Genomic DNA, 21,500 nt, shown 5'->3' with positions numbered 1-21,500 from the left:
TTTTAGTCTTGAAATCTTTGGTTGTTTACTACACTACACACTCTGCTGAGCACATGGACTCACATGTGAATACTTAAAGAAATGGGTGGGGCTAAGGCTTAAGAGGGTGTGAACGATGCTGAATGGGTGTAGACAAAGAAGAGCTCTCCAGTAGATACACCAAAAATATCAAGGGCCATTTTCTCAAAAGTGGGGTTACAATTCAAAGCAAAATGACTTTCCCATTGTTCCTCAACTGCAGTGTATGATATAACATTTTATAGCTCTGAGTCTCTACTTTTATCCAATGTAAAAAACAATTTCAAATTTGGCTACATAGGACCGAGTCCATGTGGTGGGTCACATATGTTTGACAATCTTAGCCTATCGCTGTTTTCACATCATTTTTAGATCATGGCATATCAAATAGACGATTTAGCTTTATCTAAATCAAATGCAATCTCTGTTTAATGTTGAAAATAAAGGACTTCAAATGTATTACACTGTGACAAGAAAGCATTGTACATCGAACATTTACCATTTAATGTTGAAAATAAATGACTTCAAATGTATAAGACTGTGACAATAAAGCATTGTAGAGTGAACATTTACCAAAGTGGTCGTAGTGCAAAGGGCTAGATAAATTGAAACCCCATTAAACTGTAGAGATGACCAGTGGATATAAAATATCTATAAAACAGTGCAAATAATATGTACAGCCACTTACGTCCAAAAAGACTCTACATAGCACAAGGTCAACATAATGATCCTTTTCTTCTTCCTTTGTTTTCTTCTTCCTTCTTCCTAAAAACTACTTAATGTAAAACATGATCAGTTTTAGATCAAGAGATGCGACAGGGTATATAATGCCTATTTGGTTATCTGAATTACGACTAGAAAGTGGAGATCAGATCATAAACTCAGCATCCACCATTTGAATTGTTGGGGCTATAAAACGACTTAATTTAAAACTAAGTGGGACAGATAAGGACAAGCAATGTGCAGTATCGGTGTCTACTATTAAAGACGATTGCTAGCCCACTAATCTCTGTAGTATTTCTAATGCTCTCTTCAGTAAGGGAATCTCCTTGGAGTAGGAAAAATAGATGTACATTTCCTGACCTGAGGTATCTACAACTGTGCATCCTTAAAAGCACATAATACTGAATGGTAAATATCTCAGGATTTAACACGAACAATGGCACTTGCTAATAATAAAATGATGAATACGCCGAGACCCAATTAACAAAAATTGATTTGATGCATTTTGGATGTAAAAAAATAAGCAATTGTGCTTTTTTTAGTCCATGTGATATTAAGATCAATATGAAATCAAATGTAGGTTGCGGGGGGGTATTTCTAGATATAAACAAGAATCCCTGTGCAGCGACACATACCGRCTGTATTTTTGAAATGACGAATAGCTCAGAAACACATGAAAACATAAAATGTTTTGAACATCGCTCAGAGATGCACAAATATGATAAAATATTCAAAATGGGTGAATCGTTTCTTTAAGGCACAAGACTCACTTCTTAAAGTGGAACTGACAGTATTTTAAGTTCTTTGCAGATATGAAACAAACAGACAATCATATCAGTCCAAAATATCAAATTCCCAGTTTATTCTACAAAACCAACTTTATAAGAGGTTTTAAAAATAGGTTCTATTTGACTCAATATTTCTTGACGTTTCAATTACTTCTTCAATGTTTCAATTACTAAATATTTTGGACAAAAACGGACGAATGTAACTAAGGCTGGGAATGTCTATACAATCAAACTAGCAAGGGCAATGATCACAAGTCAGTCATATCATGGCTAATAGGCTAGCAAATCTATTTATGTAGCAAGCTAAAAACTGAGCCTAACGCTAGCTAGATAGCTAGCTGCTAGGAGGATGACATGTAACGTAATTGGAGGAGTGGGTGAGTGAATTACTTTTTCCCCTCATATCGGTTTATGGTGGCTATACATAGCTAGAGATGCAGGTGTCATTTGGTTAGCTAGCAAGAACCTGAACGACTGTTATCCAGTTAGCACATCTCTTGCGTTCGTAAACAGCCTAACCCGTTCTGCTAGGGCGAGTAAAATGGTCAGAGTGAGGTTCTCTCATTTATGTCTGGAAGTAGCTAGCTAGCAAGCCAGCCAACTTGAACCAGTTAGCTTGGGTGCTTGGTTAGGACAATAATGAATTGCATTGGCAAGACAATAATGAATTGCATTGGCAGACAAGCTGTACAATTCCCCATAATGTATCAGTGCAATTCTGACGAGTAATTAGCTGAAAAATGTTGAGAGTGTTTATCTAACGTTGCTTCGTTAAATTTTAGCTCATCTTGCTCTGGCTAGCACAGTGGTTCTTAACCTTGTTGGAGGTACTGAACCCCACCAGTTTCATATGCGCATTCACCGAACCCTTCTTAATTGGAAAAATAAAATATTATTTTTTCAAATTCAAAACATAGGTATATATTTTACTGGTGCAAAATGAACCGTGCATCAACATCAACACCGTGTGTTCAAAGAACAAAATCATCAAAACATGATTTTCACACAAAAACAAAAACATAATAATTAATATTTACTGCAATCAGTGTGACTTCTGCTGTTGCCTTTCAGAGCCAGTTCAGAAATGGCGCGCTTCACCTTGGCAAGTGCCACTCTCATGTCATTTTCGCAACAAAGTCTGTTCCTTTTCTTCGTTTTTATGTCCAGCATCCTCGAAAAGGATTGCTCGCAAGATATGTTGTAACAAACGGTATGAAAATCTCCAGAGCTTTCTTAGCAATAACAGGGTACGTTACCATTTTGTTGACATCAAAAAACGTTGAAAGCGTTGTTGTTCTGAAGAGTTGCTGTTGAACCTGGCTCTGCTGAATTTCAATGATTTCATCGAGGTATTCATCATTGACATCTGTTGTCTCAACACTAAACGTGAACGGCTGTCTCACCCATGCTGGATATGACTCTCTTGTAGGGAAGTATCCGTCGAGAGACTTTGCAAGCTCATCTAAGTGCGTGGCAATTGCTTGCTTCAGTTCCGCGGGTACAGAAATGTCTCCGATTCCAGATACATCTTCGATCTTACTTACACAGTCGTCCAGCAGGGGAAAGTTTGCGAAGTTATCGTTCTCTGTTCGTCGTTTCCATAACGGTAGCTTTTTTTGAAAAGCCTTCAGGTTTTCCTCCGTTTCGATGATGTTGACTCCACCGCCCTGCATCTTTTGATTGAGATGATTGAGAGCTGCGAAGATATCARCCATGTACGCTAAAATGAGAATGAACTCGGAATTTTTGAAGCAATCTGCATGACAATGTTGGTGCTCTTGCAAAAACAGGGCTAATTCCACACGCACGGCAAAAACACGATTCAGCACCTGTCCCCGGGATAACCMCCGAACGTTAGAATGGTACAGAAGTACCTCGAATTCAGAGCCCATTTCTTTACACAGCTCACTGAAGATGCGGTGCCTCAGAGCACTAGTTCGCACATAGTTCACGCATTCCACTACAATTTTTAATACTTCTGCCAGTTTTGGAGGCAARGTTTTTGTTGCCAACGCATGCCTGTGCAGAAYACAATGCGTAACAATGATGTGTGGTGCATCGGCTTTCACTAGCGCACCAAAACCAGACTTTCTTCCCAGCATGACTGGAGCTCCGTCCRAACAAACTGCAGAAACTATATCCCACGAAAGATTGTTGTCTTTGAAGAAGTCATCCACAAGTTTCTTCACATCGGCTGCCTTAGTTGTTGTTGTAAGAGGCTTACAAAATAAAAAATCTTCCTTTATCASGTCGTCTTTCACATAGAGCACGAATACAGCAAGATGGCTTAGATTGGAAACGTCTGTGGTCTCGTCGAGTTGAAGGCTRAATTTTGCCGGGCTTGAAATCAGATCTGCAACTACTTGAGCCAAGATGTCTTTGCTCATGTCCTCTATTCTGTCGCTGATGGTGTCATTTGAAAGAGGAATTTGGGATAACTTAACTTCAGCCTCTTTTCCCAGCATGATATTCGCCATCTTCAACACAGCTGGTTTTATGAGTGTTTCACCAATGGTGTGTGGTTTGCCCTGCTTTGCGATCAGGTAAGCAACTTCGTACGATGCTGTGAGGATCGGTTTGTTGATGGGTACAAAGCCGAGAACAGGCAGAGTAGCCTTTTCATCGAATCTGGCTCTCTTCACCTTGAATTCAGCGAGCGTTGTGTTCTTGTATTTTCCCTCWCCATGCAGCTGAAGGAAGTGTTCTCTTAGTTTTGCCAGTGCTAGACTAGAATTGCTCAACTTGGCATTGCAAATCATGCAGTTAGGACGCTGACTCCCATCACGTTCCGTTAAACATGTGAATCCATATTGTACATATTCGTCCGACCACTTTCTTTTTTTGCTCGACATAGTAAGTATGAAGGGATTAAAATATTAAGAAAGAAATCACAAGACGTACCATCACGACAGTCACAAGTCGACTACTGAGCGCACCAAATTCCCTGCAGCACAGATAGGCCAAGCGATGTAGCGTGATCACCTGCAGCCAATGATGGCCAAGCGGGGCGTGTCATCACGAATCATATGAGTCGGATGTGTGTCTTGACCTCCGCCGAACCCCTGAGACCAGACCCCTGGTTCGATCGAACCCAGGTTAAGAACCACTGGGCTAGCATTAGTTGTTGATGTGCATAACTGGGGGAGAGAGAGCCTACCTTTTCATGGTTGTTTGATCAATAGGACTGTTAAGTTCTCAAATGTAAGAGTACTCCTGTGGTATTTATGCATTTGCAGAAATCCATGTGTTCTAATGATCTAAAGTCGAGTTGTTGCTACTGCCTGTAAACACACAGTCCAGTTGAAAGATTGGCTATGGTGAACCAGTCTTCGTAGACTCCGGTCTTGGACGTGACAGATGTTTTTATTAGGTTTTATTTACTGCAGTGTCTATTAATTGTCAAAATGCCCGGCCGCTTTCCCACTCTATATTGCTATAGAATTTTCACAAATACCTTAGTCTACTTAATTCCCAAACATTCTATGTATTCCCAAACATTCAATATCTAAATGACCATATCTAAGTGCTCGCTTGTCAGAAAATGTTTTTAAAAATGTAATATTCTTCTTGGGGGTGTATATGAACATATTTTAATACGATTTTATGTCGCTTAAATGCTGTCAGTTCCATTTTAAGTACTATAGCTAGAGACTTGAAACCAATGTGGTGGCCTTAGCCACAAAAATACTTAATTTATGCTGATTGAAAATACTGTATTCTCATATGCATTGGATTATGTAGYTGTATTACTAAAGTGTAAATTCAGTGTTTAAGAAGACTGTATCTGAGTATAATTCATGTTTTTTCTGAGATGATCGCTGTATGTTGTCTTTAAGCCCCAGAGCTCACCAGTTGAACAGGGAGTTTTGGCCCAGTGTCATGAAGTAGATCTGGCTGCAGCCCCCAGACTGCACCGTGGCAAAGAACACCTTCACACAGAAAATAGATCAATCAGTACAAAAAATGACAACTTACAGTATAATATTCAACACCTACAACACTATGAACAACATACGACATACGATCTTTCACATCTACCAGAGCCCAGTGATATGGGGGGAAGAGGGTGTCATGTGAGCTTTGCCCAAGGTGTGTTTTGGTGATATCAGGATGTTGTTGTACCTTGTCATTCCTCTCACAAAGAAACTTTAGTTTCTGGGCCTTCTTGTGCATGAAGACTCCCTCCAGGTTGCCTGTGTTAGCTGACCTCAGCTCGATGGCTTTGTCTCCCCAGCCCATCACCTGGTTGGACTGCAGGTAGGCTGTGGAGATACACACATAAACCACCAGGGATTTATGGAACTCTATTCCCTTTATAGTGTATTACATTTGAYCAGGGCCCATAGGGTAATAGTGCACTGTACAATATGKGGAATGGGGTACCATTTGGGAAGCACACACTAAGGCTTTTAGACCCTCCAAGGCTTTCTGCCTCTCTCAATGAGTGCCATGTAAATCAATCTTGAGATGAAAATCAATAGGCACACTTTTCCCACTCTCCTCTTTTGAGCTGTTCTACAGTGCCTTCAGGAAGTATTCACAAACACATTTTATTGTGTTAAAGTCTGAATTGAAAATGGATGAACTTTTTTGGACACTGGCCTACACACAATACCCTATAATGTCAAAGTGGGATTATCATTTTTTTGGACAATTTTATAAATTAATTAAGYCAATAAGTATTATGGCAAGCCTAAATAAGTTCAGGAGTAAAAATGTGCTTAACAAGTCACATAATTAGTTGCATGGACTAACTCTGYGTGCAATAATACRGGTTAACGTGATTTTTTTATGATTACCCCATCTCTGTAAACCAAACGTACAATTATCTGTAAGGTCCCTCAGTCGAGCGGTAAATTTCAAACGCAGATTCAACTACAAAGACCAGGGAGGTGTTCCAATGCCTCACAAAGAAGGGCACCTATTGGTAGATGGGTAAAAAAGCAGACATTGAATATTCCTTTGAGCATGGTGAAGTTATTAATTACACATTGGATGGTGTATCAATACACCCAGTTACTACAACAATACAGGCGTTTTTCCAAACTCAGTTGCCGGTATCATGACACAAGGCGAGACCCAGATGCAGACACAGGAGGCAGATGGTTGGAGTCTTACAATATTTATTAATCCAATAGGGAGAAGGCAAGAGAATGGTCATGGACAGGCAAAAGGGTCAAAACCAGTTCAGAGTCCAAAAGGTACCAAAGGGCAGGCAGAATCAAGGTCAGGGCAGGCAGGCGGGAAAGTAGTCCAGAGTCAGGCAGGGGTCAAAACCAGGAGGACTATCAAAAAGAGAATAGCAAAAGTAGTGGCGCAGTGGTCTAAGGCACTGCATCGCAGTGCTAGTTGTGCCACTAGAGATTCTGGGTTCGAGTCCAGGCTCTGTCGCAGCCTGCCGCAACTGGGAGATCCATGGGGCGGCGCACAATTGGCCCACCGTCGTCCGGGTTAGGGGAGGGTTTGGCCGGCAGGGATGTCCTTGTTCCATCGCGCACTAGTGACTCCTGTGGTGGGCTGGGCACATTGCACACTGACACGGTCGCCAGGTGTACGGTGTTAACTCTGACATATTGGTGCGGCTGGCTTCCGGGTTAGAGGCGCGCTGTGTTAAGAAGCAGTGCGGATTGGTTGGGTTGTGCTTCAGAGGACGCACGGCTCTCGACCTTCGCCTCTCCCGAGTCCGTACGGGAGTTACAGCGATGAGACAAGACTGTAACTATCAATTGGATACCATGAAATTGGGGAGAAAAAATAAATAAAAATATTTCAAAACATGAACCCTGTTTGCAATTAATCACTGAAGTAAAACTGCAAAATATGTTTCAAAGAAATTAACTTAATGTCCTGAATTAAAAAAAGTGTTATGTTTGGGGAAAATCCAACACAACACATCACTGAGTACCGTTTTTCATATTTTCAAGCATGGTGGTGGCTGCATGTTATGGGTGTGCTTGTCATCGGCAAGGACTAGGGAGTTTTTTTAGGCTAAAAAGAAACGTAATAGAGAAAAGCACAGGCAAAATCCTAGAGGAAAACCTGGTTCAGTCTGCTTTCCAACAGACACTGGGAGACAAATTCACCCTTCAGCAGGACAATAACCAAAAACACAAGGTCAAATATACACTGGAGTTGCTTACCAAAACGACATTGAATGTTCCTGAGTGGCCGAGTAACAGTTTTGACTTAAATCTGCTTGAAAATCTTTGGCAAGACTTGAAAATGGCTGTCTAGCAATGATCAAATCGAAATCAAATCACATGCGCCGAATACAACAGGTGAAGACCTTACAGTGAAATGCTTACTTACAAGCCCTTAATCAACAATGCAGTTTTAAGAAAAATACAGTGAGGGAAAAGTATTTGATCCCCTGCTGATTTTGTACGTTTGCCCACTGACAAAGAAATGATCAGTCTATAATTTGAATGGTAGGTTTATTTGAACAGTGAAAGACAGCTTCCCACAAGCTTCCCACAATAAGTTAGGTGCATTTTGGCCCATTCCTCCTGACAGAGCTGGTGTAACTGAGTCAGGTTTGTAGGCCTCCTTGCTCTCATGCTTTTTCAGTTCTGACCACAAATTTTCTATTGGATTGAGGTAAGGGCTTTGTGATGGCCACTCCAATACCTTGACTTTGATGCCCTTAAGCCATTTTGCCACAACTTTGGAAGAATGCTTGGGGTCATTGTCCATTTGGAAGACCCATTTGCAACCAAGCTTTAACTTCCTGACTGATGTCTTGAGATGTTGCTTTATTATATCCACATAATTTTCCTGCCTCATGATGCCATCTATTTTGTGAAGTGCACCAGTCCCTCCTGCAGCAAAGCACCCCCACAACATGATGCTGCCACCCCCGTGCTTCACAGTTGGGATGGTGTTCTTCGGCTTGCAAGCCTCCCCCTTTTTCCTCCAAACATAATGATGGTCATTATGGACAAAAGTTATATTTTTGTTTCATCAGACCAGAGGACATTTCTCCAAAAAGTACGATCATTGCCCCATGTGCAGTTGCCAACCGTAGTCTGGTTTTTAATGGCGGTTTTGGAGCAGTGGTTTCTTCCTTGCTGAGCGGCCTTTCAGGTTATGTCGATATAGGATTCGTTTTACTGTGGATATAGATACTTTTCTACCTGTTTCCTCCAGAATCTTCACAAGGTCCTTTGCTGTTGTTCTGGGATTGGTTTGCACTTTATGCACCAAAGTACGTTCATCTCTAGGAGACAGAACGCGTCTCCTTCCTGAGCGGTATGAGGGCTGCATGGTCCCATGGTGTTTATACTTGAGCACTATTGTTTGTACAGATGAACGTGGTACCTTCAGGCATTTGGAATTGCTCCCAAGGATGAACCAGACTTGTGGAGGTCTACAATTTTTTTTCTGAAGTCCTGGCTGATTTCTTTTGATTTTCCCATGATGTCAAGCAAAGAGGCATTGAGTTTGAAGGTAAGCCTTGAAATACATCCACAGGTACACCTCCAATTGACTCAAATGATGTCAATTATCCTATCAGAAACCTCTAAAGCCATGACAACATGTTCTGGAATTTTCCAAGCTGTTTAAAGGCAGGGTCAACTTAGTGTATGTAAACTTCTGACCCACTGGAATTATGATACAGTGAATTATAAGTGAAATAATCTGTCAGAGAGAACAGTCTATGACTAGGGTGGGTGGAGTTTTTGACAATTTTTAGGGCCTTCATCTGACACCGCCTGGTATGGAGTTCCTGGATGGCAGGAAGCTTGGCCCCACTACACTCTGTAGTGCCTTGCGGTCGGAGGCTGAGTAGTTGTCATACCGGGCAGTGATGTAACCCGTGAGGATGCTTTCGATGGTGCAGCTGTAGAAATTTTTGAGGATCTGAGGACCCATGCCAAATCTTTTCAGTCTCCTGAGGGGGTATAGGTTTTGTCGTGTCTTCTTAACGACTGTCTTGGTGTGCTTGGACCATGTTAGTTTGTTGGTGAGGTGGACGCCAAGGTACTTGAAGCTCTCAACCTGCTCCACCTCAGTCCCGTCGATGAGAATGGGGGCGTGCTCGGTCCTTCTTTTCCTGTAGTCCACAATAATTTCCTTTGTCTTGAATTATCAACAACCAACTTGACAGGGCTTGAAGAATTTAAAAAAGAATGTGCAAATATTGTACAATCCAGGTGTGTAAAGCTCTTAAAGACGTAACCAGAAAGACTCAAATATGTAATCACTGAGAAGGTGATTCTAACATGTATTGACTCAGTGGTGTGAATGCATATGTAAATTAGATATTTCTGCATTTCATTCTCAATATATTTGTAAAACAATTTTAAAACAAGTTTTCACTTTGTCATTATGCGGCACTGTGTGTACAGTCGTGGCCAAAAGTTATTATAATGACACAAATATAAATTTTCACAAAGTCTGCTGCCTCAGTTTGTATGATAGCAATTTGCATATACTCCAGAATGTTATGAAGAGTGATCCGATGAATTGCAATTAATTGCAAAGTCCCTCTTTGACATGCAAATGAACTGAATCCCCAAAAAACATTTACACTGCATTTCAGCCCTGTCACAAAAGGACCAGCTGACATGGCAGTGATTCTCTCATTAACACAGGTGTGAGTGTCGATGAGGACTAGGCTGGAGATCACTCTGCCATGCTGATTGAGTTCGAATAACAGACTGGAAGCTTCAAAAGGAGGGTGGTGCTTGGAATCATTTTTCTTCCTCTGTCAACCATGGTTACCTGCAAGGAAACACGTGCCGTCATCATTGCTTTGCACAAAAAGGGCTTCACAGGCAAGGATATTGCTGCCAGTAAGATTGCACCTAAATCAACCATTTATCGGATCATCAAGAACTTCAAGGAGAGCGGTTCAGTTGTTGTGAACAAGGCTTCAGGGCACCCAAGAAAGTCCAGCAAGCGCCAGGACCGTCTCCCAAAGTTGATTCAGCTGCGGGATAGGGCACCACCAGTACAGAGCTTGCTCAGGAATGGCAGCAGGCAGGTGTTGGTGCATCTGCACGCACAGTGAGGCGAAGACTTTTGGAGGATGGCCTGGTGTCAAGAAGGGCAGCAAAGAAGCCACTTCTCTCCAGGAAAAACATCAGGGACAGACTGATATTCTGTAAAAGTTACAGGGATTGGACTGCTGAGAACTGGGGTAAAGTCATTTTCTCTGATGAATTCCCTTTCTGATTGTTTGGGGCATCCGGGGAAAAAGCTTGTCCGGAGAAGACAAGGTGAGCACTACCATCAGTCCTGTGTCATGCCAACAGTAAAGCATCCTGAGACCATTCATGTGTGGGGTTCCATCTCAGCCAAGGGAGTGGGCTCACTCACAATTTTGCTTAATCAGAACACAGCCATGAATAAAGAATGGTACCAACACATCCTCCGAGAGCAACTTCTCCCAACCATCCAATAACAGTTTGGTGACGAACAATGCCTTTTCCAGCATGATGGAGCTCCTTGCCATAAGGCAAAAGTGATAACTAAGTGGCTCGGGGAACAAAACATTGATATTTTGGGTCCATGGCCAGGAAACTCCCCAGACCTTGATTCCCATTGAGAACTTGTGGTCAATCCTCAAGAGGCGGGTGGACAAACAAAAACACCACAAATTCTGACAAACTCCAAGCATTGATATGCAAGAATGGGCTGCCATCAGTCGGATGTGGCCAGTTAATTGACAGCATGCCAGGGCGGATGCAGAGGTTCTTGAAAAAGAAGGGTCAAACTGCAAATATTGACTCTTTGCATCAACTTCATGTAATGTCAATAAAAAGCCGTTGACACATTGAAATGCTTGTAATTATACTTCAGTATTCCATAGTAACATCTGACAAAAATATCTAAAGACACTGAAGCAGCAAACTTTTGAATGAATATTTGTGAAATGAATATTTGTGCCATTCTCAAAACTTTTGGCCACGACTGTAGTTGGTAATAATTCAGGCGTAATACAAAAAACGTGGAATAAGACAAGGGGAATACTTTCTGAAGGATGCTGTATATACTCTGTCTGGGCTGAGTTTATTATACTCTATGAACTCTGTTCTGGGCTGAGTTTATTTACAGTACCAGTCAAAGGTTGGGACACACTACTCGTTCAAGGGTTTTTATTTTATTTTTCTACATTGTAGAATAATAGTGAAGACATCAAAACTGTGAAATAACAACATATGGAATCATGTGTAACCAAAAAAAGTGTTTAAACAAATCAAAAATATATTTTATATTTGAGATTCTTCAAAGTAGCCACCCTTTGCCTTGATGACTGCTTTGCACAGTCTTGGCACTCTCTCAACCAGCTTCATGAGGAATGCTTTTCCAACAGTCATGAAGGAGTTCCCACATATGCTGAGCACTCGTTAGCTGCTTTTCCTTCACTCTGCGGTCCAACTCATCCCAAACCATCTCAATTGGGTTGAGGTCGGCTGATTGTGGAGGCCAGGACATCTGATGCAGCACCTGATGCAGCAACTCTCCTTTGGTCAAATAGCCCTTACACAGCCTGGAGGTGTATTGTCCTGTTGAAAAAACAAATGATAGTCCCACTAAGTGCAAACCAGATGGGATGGCGTATCGCTGCAGAATGCTGTGGTAGCCATGCTGGTTGAGTGTGCCTTGAATTCTAAATAAACCACTGACAGTGTCACCAGCAAAGCACCCCCACACCATCACACCTCCTCCTCCATACTTCACGGTGGGAACCACGCATGCGGAGATCATCTGTTCACCTACTCTGCATCTCACCAAGACACGGCGGTTGGAACCAAAAATCTAAAATTTGGATTCATCAGACCAAAGGGCAGATTTCCCCTGGTCTAATGTCCATTGCTCGTTGTTTCTTGGCCCAAGCAAGCCTCTTCTTCTTATTGGTGTCATTTAGTAGTGGTTTCTTTGCAGCAATTCGACCATGAAGGCCTGATTCACGCAGTCTCTTTGTGAGACTGCCTGCGTAGACTCCGGTCTTGGACGTGACAGAAGTTTGTATTTGGTTTTATTTGTTGCAGTGTTTATTCATTGTCAAAATGCCTGGCCGCTTTCCCACTCTATATTGCTATAGAATTTTTACAAATGCCTTAGTATACGTCATTCCCAAACATTCTATGTATTCCCAAACATTCCATATCTCAGTGCTTGCTGGTCAGATATTTTTTTWAAGTGTCATTCTTCCTGTTACTAGATGTGTCTGTTACTTGAACTCTGTGAAGCATTTATTTGGGCTGCAAGCTGGGGTGCAGTTAACTCTAATGAACTTATTCTCTGCARCAGAGGTAACTCTGGGTCTTCCTTTCCTGTGGTGGTCCTCATGAGAGCCAGTTTCATCATAGCGCTTGATGGTTTTTGCGACTGCACTYKAAAAAACGTTTAAAGTTCTTGAACTTTTCCCCATTGACTGACTTTCATGTCTTAAAGTAATGATGGACTGTCGTTTGTCTTTGCTTATTTGAGCTGTTCTTGCCATAATATGGASTTGGTCTTTTACCAAATAGGGACATCTTCTGTATCCCACCCCTACCTTGTCACAACACAACTGATTGGCTCAAACGCATTAATAAGGAAAGAAATTCCACAAATTAACTTTTAACAAGGCACACCTGTTAATTGAAATGCATTCCAGGTGACAACCTCATGAAGCTGGTTGAGAGAATGCCAAGAGTGTGCAAAGCTGTCATCAAGGGAAAGGGTGGCTACTTTGAAGAATCTCAAATATAAATATATTTTGATTTGTTAAACACTTACTACATGATTCCATATGTGTTATTTAATAGTTTTGATGTCTTCACTATTATTCTACAATGTAGAAAATAGTCAAAATAAAGAAATTAGTAGGTGTGTCCAAACTTTTGACTGTTACTGTATACTCTATATACTTTGGTCTGGACTGAGTTTATTTATACTCTATATACTCTGGTCTGGACTGAGTTTATTTATACTCTATATACTCTGGTCTGGACTGAGTTTATTTATTGGTGTTGTGTGTTGTGTGTGGTGTGTTGTGGTGTGTGTGTGGTGTGTGGTGTGTGTGTGTGTGTGTGTGTGTGTGTGTGTGTGTGTTGTGTGTGTGTGTGTGTGTGTGTGTGTGGTGTGTGTGTGTGTGTGTTGTGTGTGTGTGTGTGTGTGTGTGTGGTTGGGTGTTGTTCCTTGAGAGAGGGGCTAGAGAGATATTCCACTTCACTCAGAATGAAAAATACTTCTATCTTTGATAGACTGCAGACCCCCAGCATTTAACAACAGAACATGTTTCTTCTATCGTCGCCTTTTTGTTATGCAGCAGCCAGGAAGTAACTGGTTGTCAATTGTGCTTGGAGCAGCTGGGTGCAAAGAGGGTCAAAGCTGGATCAACCCTCTAAGACAGATTTTGGGACAATAAAAATAAGATGTTCTGTTAGACTGTTAAAGTTTGGGTCCATTGGCCAGGTCATTATTCAAGGGGAAGGGGTATCTGTGAGGAATAGATTACAGACAGGACAGCGCCAGCAAGCCCGGACCTGTGTATATATGTGTAAATAAACTCAGACCAGACCAGAGTATAGTAGATGTAATAAATAAACTCAGGTCCCAGACAGAGTATATATGAGTTATAAAATAACTCAGGTCCAGTCCAGAGTATATAGAGTATAAATAACACTCAGTCCAGAGCCAGAGTATATAGAGTATAAATAAACTCAGTCCAGACCAGAGTATATAGAGTATAAATAAACTCAGTCCAGACCAGAGTATATAGAGTATAAATAAACTCAGTCCAGCACCAGAGTATATAGAGTATAAATAAACTCAGTCAGCCCAAGTATATAGAGTATACAGTAACAGTACAAAGTTTGGACAGCCAGCCTACTAATTTCTTTATTTTGACTATTTTCTACATTGTAAATAATAGTGAAGACATCAAAACTATTAAATAACACATATGGAATCATGTAGTAAGTGTTTACAACAAAATATATTATATTTGAGATTCTTCAAAGTAGCCACCCTTTCCCTTTATGACAGCTTTGCACACTCTTGGCATTCTTCTCAACCAGCTTCATGAGGTTGTCACCTGGAATGCATTTCAATTAACAGGTGTGCCTTGTTAAAAGTTAATTTGTGGAATTTCTTTCCTTATTAATGCGTTTGAGCCAATCAAGTTGTGTTTTGACAAGGTAGGGGTGGGATCAAGGATGTCCTCCTATTTGGTAAAAGACCAAGTCCATATTATGGCAAGAACAGCTCAAATAGCAAAGACAAACGACAGTCCATCATACTTTAAGACATGAAGTCAGTCAATGGGGAAAAGTATTCAAGAACTTTAAACGTTTTTTCAAGTGCAGTCGCAAAAACCATCAAGCGCTATGATGAAACTGGCTCTCATGAGGACCACCACAGGAAAGGAAGACCCAGAGTTACCTCTGCTGCAGAGAATAAGTTATTAGGTTAACTGCACCCCAGCTTGCAGCCCAAATAAATGCTTCACAGAGTTCAAGTAACAGACCACATCTAGTAACAGGAAGAATGAACCTTAAAAAAAAATAAAATTCGACCAGCAGGCACTGAGATATGGAATGTTTGGGAATACATAGAATGTTTGGGAATGAGGTATACTAAGGCATTTGCTAAAAATTCTAATGCAATATAGAGTGGGAAAGCGGCCAGGCCATGTTTGACACTGAATAAACACTGCAACAATAAAACCAAATCCAAACTTCTGTCACGTCCAAAAGACCGAGTCCTACGCAGGCAGTCTCACAAGAGACTCTGCGTGAATCAGGCTTCATGTCGAATTGGCTGCCAAAAACCACTACTGACAAATGACACCCATACGAAGAAAGGCTTGCTTGGGCCCAAGAAACAGAGCAAATGGACATTACCAGGGAAATCTGCTTTGGTTGATGAATCCAAATTATTAAATTTTGGTTCCAGACCGCCCGTGTCTTTGGTGAGATGCAGAGTAAGGTTGAACGATGATTCCGCGATGCGTGGTTTCCACCGTGAAGTATGGAGGTAGGAGGTGTGATGGTGTGTGGGGGTGCTTTGCTGGTGACACTGTCAGTGGTTTATTTAGAATTCAAGGGCACACTCAACCGCATGGCTTACCACATGCATTCTGCTAGCGATAACGCATCAGCCATCTGGTTTTGCAGTTAGGTGGGCACTATCCATGTTGTTTTTTCAACAGGACATATCACCTTCCAGCTGTGTAAGGGCTATTTGACCAAAGGAGAAGTTTGCTGGCCTCAGGTGCTGCATCAGTGTCCTGGCCTCCACAATCAGTCCGATTCTCAAACCCAAAAATTTGAGATGGTTTGGGATGAGTTGGTACCGCAGAGTGAAGGAAAACAGCTAACGAGTGCTTCAGCATATGTGGAACTCTTCATGACTGTTGGACAAGCAATTCCTCAAAGCTGGTGAGAGAGTGCCAAGACTGTGCAAAGCAGTCATCAAGGCAGAAGGGTGGCTTACTTTGAAGAATCTCAATATAAATATATTCTTGATTTGTTTAACACTTTTCTTGGTTATCACATGAATTCCATATTGTTATTGTCACAGCTTTTTGGAATGTCTTCACTATTATTCTACCATGTAGACTAAAATTAAAATAAAACCCTTGAACGAGTAGGTGTGTCCAACCTTTGACTGGTAACTGTACATAAACTCAGCCCAGAAGCAGAGTTCAAGAGTATAATAAACTCAGCCGCAGACAGAGTATATACAGCATCCTTCAGAAACAGTAATTCCCCTTGTCTTATTCCACGTTTTTTGTAGTTACGCCTGAATTATTACCAACTACAGTCGTGGCCAAAGTTTGAGAAAGGCACAAATATTCATTCTCACAGAATATTCATTTCAAAAGTTTGCTGACTTCAGTGTCTTTAGATATTTTTGTCAGATGTTACTATGGAATATCTGAAGTATAATTACAAGCATTTCATGTGTCAACGGCTTTTATGACATTACATGAGTTTGATGCAATAGAGTCAATATTTGCAGTGTTGACCTTCTTTTCAAGAACCTCTGCAATCCGCCCTGGCATGCTGTCAATTAACTGGCACACATCCTGACTGATGGGCAGCCCCATTCTTTGCACAATCAATGCTTGGAGTTTGTCAGAATTTGTGGGTTTTTGTTTGTCCACCCGCCTCTTGAGGATTTGACCACAAGTTCTCAATGGGATCAAGTCTGGGGAGTTTCCTTCGGCATGGACCCAAAATATAATGTTTTGGTTCCGACACTTCGTTAACACATTTGTGCCTTATGGAAGGAGCTCCATCATGCTGGGAAAAGGCCATTGTTCGTCACCAAACTGTATTGATGGTTGGGGAGAAGTTCTCTCTCGGAGGATGTGTTGGACCATTCGTTTATTCATGGCGGGTGTTCCTGATTGAAGCAAAATTGTGGAGTGAGCCACTCCCTGGCTGAGATGGAACTTTCCACACATGAAGGAGGTCTAAGATGCTTTACTGTTGGATGAGCACAGGATCTGATGGTCAGTTGCTCACCTTGTCTTCTCCGGACAAGCTTTTTTTCCCGGATGCCCAAATAATGTCAGAATAGGGAATTCATCAGAGCAACAATGACTTTTAACCCAGTTCTCAGGCAGATACAATCCCTGTCACTTTTACAGAATATATGTCCTTGTCCTGACTTGTTTTTTCCTGCAGAGAAGTGGGCTTCTGTTGCTGCCCTTTTGACAACAGGATGCATCCTCCAATTAATCTTCGCTCACTGGTCGTGCAGATGCACCAACACCTAGCCTGCGTGTCACCTTCGAGCAAGCTCTGTAAACTGGGTGGGGCGCTATCCGCAGCTGAGATCAACTTGTGTGGAGAACGGTCCCTGGCGCTTGCTGGACTTCTCTGGGTGCCCCTGAAGCTTGGTTCACAACAATGAACCGCTTCTTGAAGTTCTTGATGATCCGATAATGGGTTGATTTAGGCTGCAATCTTACTGGCAGCAATATCCTTGCCTGTGAAGCCCTTTTTGTGCAAAGCAATGATGACGGCACGTGTTCCTGCAAGGTAACCATGGGTTGACATGGAAAGGGAAGAAAAATGATTCCAAGCACACCCTCCTTTTGAAGGCTTTCCAGTCTGTTATTTCAAGAACTCAATCCGCATTGCAAGAGTGATCTCAGCCTAGTCCCTCATCGGACACTACACGCTGGTGTTTAATGAGAGAATCACTGCCATGTCAGCTGGCTCTTTTGTGACAGGGCCTGGAAAAAATGCCGCAGTGTAAAAAAATGGGTTTTTTTTTTGGGTATTCAGTTCACTTTGCATGTCAAAGAGGGACTTGCACAATTAATGCAATTCATCGATCCACTCTCATAAACATTCTGGGAGTATATGCATAATTGCTATCAACAACTGAGGCAGCAGACTTTGTGGAAAATTTAATTATTTGTGTCATTATAATAAATTTGGCACGACTGTAACACAGTGCCGCATCAATGACAAAGGTGAAAACTTGTTTTAAATATGTTTTACAAATATATTGAAGACATGAATGCGAACTATCTAATTTACATATGCATTCACACATACTGAGTCAATACATGTTAGAATCAGCTTCTTCAGTGATTAATATTTGGAGTTTTCTGGTTACGTCTTTAAGAGCTTTACACACCCTGGATTGTACAATATTTGCACATTCTTTTTAAATTCTTCAAGCCCTGTCAAGTTGGTTGTTGATTAATTCAGACAAAGGAAATTTTCGTGGACTATATGAAAAGAAGGACCGAGCACGCCCATTCTCAATCGACGGAGCCTGAGGTTGGAGGCAGGCTTGAGAGCTTCAAGTACCTTGGCGTCCACCTCACAAGCAAGACTAACATGGTCCAAGCAACACCAGACAGTCGTTAAAGAAGAACAACGACAAAACCTTTATACCCCAGGAGACTGAAAAGATTTGGCATGGGTCATCAGATCCTCAAAAAATTTCTACGCTGCACCATCGAAAGCATCCTCGGGTTACATCACTGCCGTAGACACTACTAGCTCCGACCGCAAGGCACTACAGAGTGTAGTGGGCAAGCCTTCCTGCCATCAGGACTCATACCACGGCGATGTCAGATGAAGGCCCAAAGAATTGTCAAAAACTCCACCCCACCTAGTCATAGATGTTCTCTTCGTGACAGATTAATTTCACTATATCTCACGTGTATCATAATTCCAGTGGGAGTCAGAAGTTTAATAACTGTTGACCCTGCTTTAAACAGCTTGAAAATCCCAGAACATGTTGTCATGGCTTTAGGAGGTTTTCTATAGGATGAATTGACATCATCTTGAGTCATTGGGAGTGTACCTGTGGATGTATTTCAATGGCTTACCTTCAACTCAATGCCTCTTTGCTTGACATCATGGAAAATCAAAAGAAATCAGCCAGGACTTCAGAAAAAAAATTGTAGACTCTCCACAAGTCTGTTCATCCTTGGGAGCAATTCCAAAATGCCCTGGAAAAAAAAAAGGTTTAACCACGTTCCATCTGGTTTAAAACCCCAAATAGTGCCGCTCAAGTATACAACAGTCCATGGGACATGCAGCCTCATACCGCCGCAGGGAAGGAGACGCGTGTCTGTCTCACACTAGGATGAACGTACGTAGGGTGCTATTTAAGAGTGCAACCTATCTCATGAACACAGCAAAGGACTGGAAGATGTCTGGAGGACAAGGAAGTAAAAGTATCTAATTCGCACAGTAAAAGAATCATGCGCGCTATATCTATAAGAGTTCCCCGCAGGCAGGCTAGATCGAGATGGGATACCTAATAGAGCGAATTCGCTCAGTGCAAGGGAAGATAACCTGTCCATAGAAGCCGCATTAAAAATACAGACTAGACGTTTTGGCAACTGTCACATGGGGCATGATCGTACTCTTTGGAGAATATGTCACTCTGGGTCATGATGAAAACAAAAAGTAATAAACTGTTTGCCTAATGAATCATCGATTATTGTTGGAGGTAAAGGGGAGGCCTTGCAGCCGAAGAAAATCATCCAACTGTGAAGTACGGGGGTGGCAGCATCAGATGTTGTGGGGCGTGTAGCTTTGCTGCAAGGAGGACTGGTGCAAGCATATTCACAAAAATAGATGAGACAGTAGAAGGCAGGAAAATTATGACTGTGGATATAATAGAAGGAACATCCATAACATTCACAGGTGACTAGTGGAGAGTTAGGGAAGCATTGTTGCAAATGGTTTGCAAATGGAATGGCGCAATGCAATGGCTCAAGTGGATGTGGCAAAATGGCATTATAACGCGTAGGCTCAAAGAGCGTATTGCGAGTGGCCTACGCTACTATCCATATGAGAAATTTGTTGGTCAAGAACTGAAAGCATGAGCAGCAAGGAGCCTAAAACTGACTCAGTTAGCAGCGACCAGCTCTGTCAGGAGGATGGGCCAAAATGACTAGCTTTATTGTGGGAAGCTTGTGGGAAGCTGTCTTTCACTGTTCAATAAACCTATCATTCAAAATTAAGAACTGATAATTTCTTTGTCAGTGGGCAAACGTACAAACAGCAGGGGATCAAATACTTTTCCCTCACTGTAATTTTTCTTAAACTGCATGTGTGATTAGGCGTTTGTAAGTAGCATTATCACTAGTAAGGTATCTTTCACCTGTTGTATCGGCGCATGTGGATGTAGTGATATTGGATTGATCATGCTGAGATCAGCCATGTCGTCTTGACCAAAGATTTTCAACAGATTAGATAAGTCAACAACTGTTATCTGGCCACTCAGGACATTCATTTGTCCGTTTGATATAAGCAGACTTCTGAAGTCGATATATTTGACCTTGTGTTTTTGGTTATTTTCCTGCTGAAGGGTGATCTTGTCTCCAGTGTCTGTTGGAAAGCAGACTGAACAGGTTTTCCTCTAGGATTTTGCCTGTGCTTTTCTCTATTACGTTTCTTTTAAGCCTAAAAAAACTCCTAGTCCATTGCCGATGAACAACATACCATAACATGAATGCTAGATCGTGGAATACGATCATAAGATTAGGCATTTTGCTGCTTGTCACCGTATTGGACTGCTGAGGATGGAAATCCGCGGTGGTGTAGTGGGCTGTGTAATAGGCAGGGCGATCATGGGATTCATCAGTGTCATTCGGAAACTGTGGGCCCGCGAAGAGCGTAAGGATGGTTAGATTACGATCGGGCGCGAGATCAGTTTGTCGAGCCATGATGCGTTAGAAGCTCTGTAGATACTGCTGGCGGCTGATCTGAATTGTGAGAAGTGGGCTCTACCAACGGTTCTAATAAAGAGGGATCAACTGCGTCACAGAAAGGAAAGAACGGAAGTAATTGACAGATTACGTGAATAGAGATTGAAAATGAAGAAAATAGGAAAAGTATCATATAGACAAAAAAGATAACCTGAACAAAAAAGAGAATACACGAAATATGCAAAAAAGAAATAAAGAAAAAAAAAGAAGATACAGAAAAAAAATAAAAAAAAATAAAGACACCAGAAAGATAAAAAAAAAAAAAAAACAGAAAAAAAGACAAAAAGAAAAAAAAAAAAAAAAAAAAAAAAAAAAAAAAAAAAAAAAAAAAAAAAAAGAAAAAACAAACAAAAAAAAAAAAACGCACACCCGAAAAACAAAAAAGAAGAAAAAAAAGAACACAAAAAAAAAAAAAGAAAAAAGAAAAAAAAAAAAAAAAAGAAAACAAAGAAGGCCCAACTCACCATGCTTGAAATCCTAAAAACGGTACTCAGTGTATGTGTTGGTGTTGGATTTTTCCCGCAAACATAACACTTTTTTTAATTCAGGACATTAAGTTAATTTTCTTTTGACAACATATTTTGCAGTTTTACTTCAGTGATTATTTGTTAAACAAGGTTCATTGTTTTGAAATATTTTTTATTTTATTTTTCTCCCCAGAGTACCTTCATGGTAAATCAATTGATAGTTACAGTCTTGTCTCATCCGATGTAACTCCGTACGGACTCGGGACACGGCGAAGGTCGAGGTAGCCGTGCGTCCTCTGAAGATGCACACACAAT

The 21,500-nt window shown here is 41.3% G+C and overlaps 1 protein-coding gene across 1 annotated transcript in view; it reads right to left on the bottom strand.

Moving 5' to 3' along the window:
• Positions 1–2,786: 2,786 nt before the first annotated feature.
• LOC111967102 (mitogen-activated protein kinase kinase kinase kinase 4-like) overlaps positions 2,787–21,500 on the bottom strand; it is a 39,920-nt gene continuing 21,206 nt past the window's right edge. The window contains exons 9-10 of the mRNA XM_070444651.1: positions 5,652–5,791; positions 2,787–5,458 (exon numbers count right to left, since the gene is read on the bottom strand). Of these exons, the coding sequence (XP_070300752.1) occupies positions 5,375–5,458; positions 5,652–5,791 (224 nt within the window). The 3' untranslated portion in view covers positions 2,787–5,374. The remainder of the gene's footprint in view (positions 5,459–5,651; positions 5,792–21,500) is intronic.

Source organism: Salvelinus sp. IW2-2015, linkage group LG8, assembly GCF_002910315.2.
Source record: "Salvelinus sp. IW2-2015 linkage group LG8, ASM291031v2, whole genome shotgun sequence".
Classification (NCBI taxonomy): Eukaryota; Metazoa; Chordata; class Actinopteri; order Salmoniformes; family Salmonidae; genus Salvelinus; species Salvelinus sp. IW2-2015.
Note: the sequence above shows the minus strand (reverse complement) of the source record. Positions and strands in the feature narration are given on the sequence as shown.